Genomic DNA, 7,597 nt, shown 5'->3' on the forward strand with positions numbered 1-7,597 from the left:
CATTATTCTAAAAAAAAATCTCTAATTGAGATAATTTTGAATTCTACTCTAGAATAATCTATATGTACGTGTGAAGCTCTTTCATGGAAACGTGATAAGTTGTGGCATAAAGTTGTGTTAATTTATGTGTCCCTAGCATTATTCTAAAAAAAAAATCATTAATTGAGATAATTTTGAATTCTACTCTAGAATAATCTATGTGTATGTGTGAAACTCTTTTATAAAAACTTGAACCTCAGTCTTTACCTCTCACATCCCACAAACACTTATACTTTTGAAATAACTATTATGCCAAGGGTGCACAGTATTGATGTTTGGATGGAATCTCTTCCTCAAGATATATTTAATGTTTTTAGTGTTGATTTACCAAATCCTTAATAAAAAGTTACTTTGAAGGTTTCCTCCAAAAAAAAAAAAAAAATGTTTGCTTCTCCTTATTTTTCCAACTCAAGAGTCATGGACCTTGCCTCGTACTAGTCAAGTGGTAGTTTGCAATGGACAACTAATGGAAATTCGCATACGAAAATCTACGTAATCATCTAGCTAGTATATATATATATATATATATATATATATATTACCACCCATGGCATTGCACTTGAATTCATCACACACAAGTTCCTCCTCTTATAATATCCAACACTCATAGACAAACCTTGAACCCTTAGATCCACACCTAAAAAAATGGCTCCAAGCTTCGACGACGGAAACTCACTATTTGACTTTGTTGTTCGAGATGGCAATGGTGTTAAAGGCTTAGTGGACTCAGGCATATCTAAGGTTCCTGACCAATACATCCAACCACAACAGGAGAGAATAGACAATCAAAATGGCATCTCACATAAACTTCCACCAATTGATTTATCAAAGCTTGATGGTCCTAACCATGACCAGGTGGTGGAAGAGATTGCTAGTGCTGCTGAGAAACTTGGGTTCTTCCAAGTTGTGAACCATGGCGTTCCTGTGGAATTGCTTGAGTCTCTTAAAGATGTGGCACACAAGTTCTTTGCCCAACCACCTGAGAAGAAAGCTATTTACTGCCAAGGTGTGAGCCCCAGCCCATACGTGAAGTATGGAACAAGCTTTGTGCCAGAGAAAGAGAGAGCACTGGAGTGGAAAGACTATATTAACATGGTGTATACCAATGATGCTGATGCTCTTAATCATTGGCCAAACGAGTGCAAGTAAGATTTTCCATATTAACTCTTACCCTTATTAGTACTATGAATTTTGTACATCCCCAAACCAAAAGTTTCCTTTTTTGATCTAATCAATTATACACATCTTATTGCAACTACTTTGATATTATTGCTATGATTTTTTTCCGTTGAAGTTGTTTAGAGTTTTTTATGATACTAATTTGATGTTATTGCTTTTATAGTTGAAGTTAAGACTTTTTTATGATATTCCTGAACGAAATACGAGGCTGACACAAGTGCACTAGATACGAGATTGTCAATTTTATGTTACATATCATCTCTAAAGTTTTCTTACTTCCTCTTTTAGGGAAGAGGCACTTGAGTTCCTGAACACATCAATCAAGATGGTGAGAAAATTAGTGGAGATTTTGATTGGGAAGCTTGGAGTGACAGTAGAAGATTCAAGAATTGATGCCTTAACTGGTTTAAAAATGGTTAACATGAACTTCTATCCAGCATGCCCCAACCCAGATCTTACAGTTGGTGTAGGAAGACACTCAGATATGGGCACACTTACTGTGTTACTACAAGATGGGATTGGTGGTTTATATGTGAAAGTTGAAGAAGACATAGATGCCGGAAAAAAGGGAGACTGGATAGAGATCCCACCTATCCCCGGTGCACTGGTCATCAACGTTGGAGATACGTTACAGGTTCATTTTCCAAAATTCAAACTTCTTACCAAAGTTGCGTTTGGAATGGCGTTTTGCGTCTTGTTGTTCCTTTTTCTTTTTTTTCTTTTTGCCACGTTTTTTGACTTTCTGTCCGTGTACAGCGAGCACACCAGTATACTGTTGAGCAAGTCTTTAAGAACTTTTCAGACTTTTTAAGCCGCTTTTTAATAAAATGAGTCATATAATATTATTTATATATTTAAAAATTATTTTATTATAATATTTTCAGTTTTTAATTTTTAACTTTAAACTGTATCCCAACAGGCCCAAGTCTCCATTTTTGTTATACTAAAATAATTATTACCAAATAGACACATTTTCTTTAGCATTGATTTGTTTAATGCAATTCGGTGCTAGTGGAGCAAGCGACTCTGGGTTAGATAAGTTGACATTATTTAATGTCTCCATTACAAAAATATCCTAAAAATTAGGAATTATGTTGGGAACACAACAAATTGTTGTAAGGTGTTACGTGTTTTATAGGTCAAAATAAAATAATAAAATATTAAACTGTTAGGATCTACCACAATTAAAAATAAGTATGTTATAAAAAGAGCAAGACTTAGGTACAGTACTTAAGTCTTGTTCCTTAGGTTCCTCTTTTAAAATTCTACCATGTGGATTTTTTCTCATGGAAATAAAGTGTATTTTTTAATTAAGTAACCACATGGTTGAATCTTAAAAAAAGAATATAAGGAATAGCACCTAAAATACTGTACCTAAGTTTTGTCCTTGTAAAAATGTTGTGAGATTTTGAAGTATCGATAGAATTTTTCAAAATCTATAGGTCAATAACTAGTTTTATAATTTTATTATGAAAAATAATTGTGGCAAAAATGCTTTTTTGTGTTCCTATACTTTGGTCATATTTTCAATTTGGTCCTCAAGTTTCTATAACTTTCATTTTGGCCCTTATAATTTTAAACTTATTGTCATTTTGGTCCATGTCATTGTCTTACTTACAGAAAACACCTAATACGACAATTGTAACTATTGTCAACCATGTAAGCATTTTTTGTAAGTGAGATTACAGTAAAGACCAACATAATAGCAAGTTTAAAAATATAATGAACGAAATGAAAATTATATAAATCTAAGGATCAAATTAAAAATATGGCCAAAATTTAGGGACCAAAAATGTTTTTTTGCCAAGATTTTTTATTTTTTTATATAATTTTTGTATCTTTAGAGTTTAGACTTATTGTTTCTTTAAATACTTTATTTTTAATGCTAAGCTAACTCCTAATTAACAATTTCTCTTCATGTTCCTTGTTAGGTAGTAAGCAATGGACGGTATAAAAGTGCTGAACATAGAGTTCGTACCACAAGCACTCAATCAAGAGTTTCAATCCCAATATTTACCACCCCTAAACGGACTGAGAAGATAGGGCCTCTGCCTCAAGTTGTGGAAACAGATGGGGTGGCTCGCTATCGGGAGTTTGCGTTTCAGGAATACATGAACAACTTTTTTGGGAATGCTCATGATGGAAAGAAGTCTCTTGATTTCGCTAAGCTTGATTCTGCTTGATGCACAAACTCTCATTTACTTCCATGTTACTTCACTAATCCACATTGTGGTTCACATATACTCTTCTTCTTCTTCTTCTTGTTTTTTTTTTTTTTTACTCCTTTGTTGCAATAAGTGGGAGGATGATTTAAATCTTGATTCTACTTGTAAAAGAATCAAGTAATAACATTAAAAGTGTAAGGATCTTGGGGGTGGTTCACTACTCTTTTTTATGTCATGCTCCAAAAAAAAAAAAAAAAAACTCCTTTCATGTAATAATGAAATAAGAATATATAGAGTGTCAAGTTGAAGTTAAAATAAGGATCTTGGAGTGGTTCACTACTCTTTTTATTATGTCATGATCCCAAAAAAAACTCCTTTCATGTAATAATGAAGTAGGAATAGTGTGTCAAGTTGAAGTTAATATAATAGTCATCAAAGCGCTTGTGGTTTTGAACTTTGAGAAAGTTACATATATAAATGGGCTTAGGTTAGGCATAGTTGTTTAAAAGTAGCACACTACAATGATTACATTTCTCAATTAAACTCAAATACATACAGCCATTAAATTTAATTGTCCTTAAAAACTATAACACTATTTGTGTTTCACACAACTGTGTTAAATTTTATTGTAGAACATTTTTTATATACAATATAAAAATTTTACTATGTAAGGCTTCCTTTTGGAAACTTGAACCCTAACCCTTCTTCCATTCCACCCCTCACCCCCTCTCCCCAAGAACTTTGTACTTATAGAGTAACCATTATACTAAAACTTAAGAGTGCATGGTGGTAATATATACAACACTTAGGGTCCATTTGGTTGGAGGAGTGAAAAAGTGGAAGGATAGAAAAGATTTTAATTTTCCTCATTTTTATTTGGTTGGAAGTAGAAAAGTAGAGGGATTGAAAAAATGAGTTTGTATAAATTTACCCATATACCCTTTTAAAAAATGATGCCCAACTAAAACAAAAACAAAAAATATGACAAACAACCAAAAAAATAAGCAATTACCCCAATTTATTAAAAAATAAAAATCATGTCCATGAAGAAAAAAAATAAAACAAAATAGAGCACCCATAGCCCAGAAAATCAAAAGAAAAAAGAAGAAGAAAAAAAAACAGAACAAAGCACCTACAGTCCCATAAAGGGGGAAAACAAACAAAACAAAAAAAAAAAAAAAAAAAAAAAAAAAAAAAAACCAAACAGACAAACAGACAAATAAACAAACAAACAAAAAAACAAAAAACAAAACAAAAGTGCAAAGTACTGGATGAAGCCCATGTGCACTAACTGCACATGGGCATTTTCGTCATTTAATAATCAGATTTCTCCCACTAGTTTTCTTTTCATTTTAAAGAGAAAAATTTTTGACGAATATAGGGAGAAAACATATAAACTCCACAATTATTTTTCCCTCTCCCTCTTCCAACCAAACGCCTTCCAAAAATTTTTTCCTCCTCATTTTCTGTCCTTTTCTATTTTTTATTTTTATTCTCCCTAAAATCCATTTTACTAATATGACATTAAGGAATTATACATAAGTTTTGCCCTAAATATATTTGAATGGTGAAGTTAAGACCTAAGATTGAGATTGACTCAGTGAAGGCTGCGTTGAAAAAGCAAAAGAATTGAGTCATTAATGTCATCGGTCTAACTCCATTACCCTACTCGAGTCAACAACACGAGCATAGAATAGACCATAATAAATACCCTACTACAGTACAGTCAACAATATGACATGAGCGTAGAACACACCATAATAATAGTATGATAATACCAACAAACACCACTCATCTATCGTTCACCAAACTTTTGGCATTAGATATAATATCTAATTTAGTATAGAAGTATAGAAAAGTGAAAGTTGAGGGAATTTTAATCCTTGCTAAAATGTAAAAACAATAAAGACGAGGTTTAAAGTTTGTCATTCGGCACGATTAGTGTTTTGAAAATTCAACATTTTAGTCATATTTTCCATTAAAAAAAAGTAGTGATACAATGTATGTGGGACATTAATGTCCATGACGTGTGATTAATTATCTTTTCCAAATTCAATGCAAAATATTTCATTTAGTTGTTAAAAATGACACTCCATATAAATATATATATATATATATATATATATTTGACTTCAAATCAATGTTATTTTAGTGCAAGTGATCTCCCTGATTGTGATTAATTTTAATTTACAATTTTGCTACAAACACAAAAAATTTCACAAACTTGTTAAAATAGCAGATTATGAGTAGTGAACAATCATAATTGTATGGATTCACCACTAGCACAATAGCACCGCTTTTATTTTCTAGTAATCATGATTTGCTACTTCAACAAGTTGTAGAAAAAATTGTATCATTGAACCTATTCTTTATGTTAAAGACAATGATAGAGATTACACAAATTCACAATTTTATTTATATGAAATCCAAACCATATATTATAAAGTTATTGCCAATGACTTTAGGACAAATGGTATGTTCAACAAAGACGTCTAAGTTTTTTCTTTTTTTGAAACTGCGTTTAAGTTCAAATCATCTCTCTCCCACGCTAATGATATCTTAAACAAAAATCTTATAAAATTATTACTATTAGGTTCTAAGACTTTAGAAATTAAATGTATTTGAACTTCGTTTTGTATATGTTGACAAACCATGATCAAAACATTTAGTCTAGGTTTAGACTTACTCAAAGTTTGTTTTAATGTAAGTTTGGAATCAAGTGATTGCAAGAAATTACTGTTCAATTCTGCACGGCTCGATCGATTGAAGAATAGACTCGATCAATTGAGAATTGCTGATCAGAAATTTTCTGCAGTATTTTCAAATGCAGCCCAAGCCCATATGATGTGTAGGGTTAAGTGTTTCACTCCTAGTACAAAAGGAAAAACTCTAGCTACGTTTTAGAGGTCTTTGTTGAGTTGTGTGTTGAGTCTTTTGTGAGACTTGAGAGGTTTGTACCTTCAAACACACATATAGAGCTATCAAGATCAAGATTCACATCAAGAACTGATGGTTGTATCAGTTGCTGCATAAAGAACATTTAAGGAGATTCAAAACCTTTGAGTGGAGTCTCAAAGTCATAAGTAGGAGAACTTGTGGTTGCTATAGATCCAAGAAAGAAGTAGTTCGTGGACTCGGAGCTTGCACGTGGTCGTGTCAATAAGCTCTACATATAGTAGCATTAGAATGTTAGTGGTCCAAGTCCTTTTGTAAACTTCAATTCTTTCTATAGTAGATTTGTTTTTACCTTGAGGATAGCTAGGTTAAATCCTCCCCATATTTTTTATCGGTTTGGTTTTCCTAGGTCATCAAATCTTTGTGTTCTTTACTTTCCGCATTATATTTGTTTTACTCATAATTCTTTAACCTAGACTTGAATAACAAACTTGTTAATCAACTTGGCTTAATATTAGGTTAAACATATTGTGTTAAGGGGTCTAAAAACCTAACAAATTTAATTGTCCTTGATATGTATAATATTATTTGCGTTTCATTGATCAATATAACTATGTTAAAATTTAATTGTAGAACTTATTTTTTATTCTAGATAAAAATTCTACTTTAGCCTAATTTAAGTGTATATGTGTGTGAAACTCATTTCTAAAGAATTGAACTTTGTCCCTTCTTCCCTCCCTGCAAAACATTTATACTTATAGAGTTACCATCACGCAAAGACTCGAGTACATGGTAATACTGTATACAAAACTTATGGCATGTTTGAAAGTTTAAAAAAGGAGGGGGAGTAGAGTAGAGGGAGGAAGAGTAATTCAATTATCTTGTTTGGAAGTTTTTTAAGGAAGGAGGGGAAGGAGTTTGGAGGGGTTTGGAAGGGTTTCAACCACCTCTGACCCCTCATTTTTAATTCCCCCAAATTGGAGAGATTTGAAGGGAGAGTAGAGTAGATAAATTATTGACTAGATAAATTTTCCAATTTACCCTTTCTAAATTAATAATAGACCAATGTTGCAAGTCCATTTTCAAATAGGGGTAAATTTGTCTATTTTAATTATTTCCTCTGCTCTCCATCCTAATTTTTAAAACATCCAAACAAGGAAAATGGCTAATTACTCCCTTCCCCCTTACTAATTTTAAAAACATCTAAATAAGGTAAAGGGGAACCATTTCCCTCTACTCTCCTCCCCACTACTCTCCTCCCCTCTACTCTCCTCTCTTTCTAAACTTCCAAACAGGCCATTAAGGAACTGTACATAAGT

General features: G+C 32.2%; 1 protein-coding gene across 1 annotated transcript; it reads left to right on the forward strand.

Annotated features, from left to right (window-relative positions):
• Positions 1–560: 560 nt before the first annotated feature.
• Positions 561–3,722, forward strand: LOC126720686 (scopoletin 8-hydroxylase-like). The gene is made up of 3 exons (XM_050423434.1): positions 561–1,184; positions 1,507–1,852; positions 3,150–3,722. The coding sequence occupies exons 1-3, from the start codon at positions 685–687 to the stop codon at positions 3,399–3,401; spliced, it is 1,098 nt and encodes a 365-aa protein (XP_050279391.1). The 5' UTR covers positions 561–684; the 3' UTR covers positions 3,402–3,722.
• Positions 3,723–7,597: the final 3,875 nt, after the last annotated feature.

The sequence above is a fragment of the Quercus robur genome, chromosome 4, assembly GCF_932294415.1.
Source record: "Quercus robur chromosome 4, dhQueRobu3.1, whole genome shotgun sequence".
Lineage (NCBI taxonomy): Eukaryota > Viridiplantae > Streptophyta > Magnoliopsida > Fagales > Fagaceae > Quercus > Quercus robur.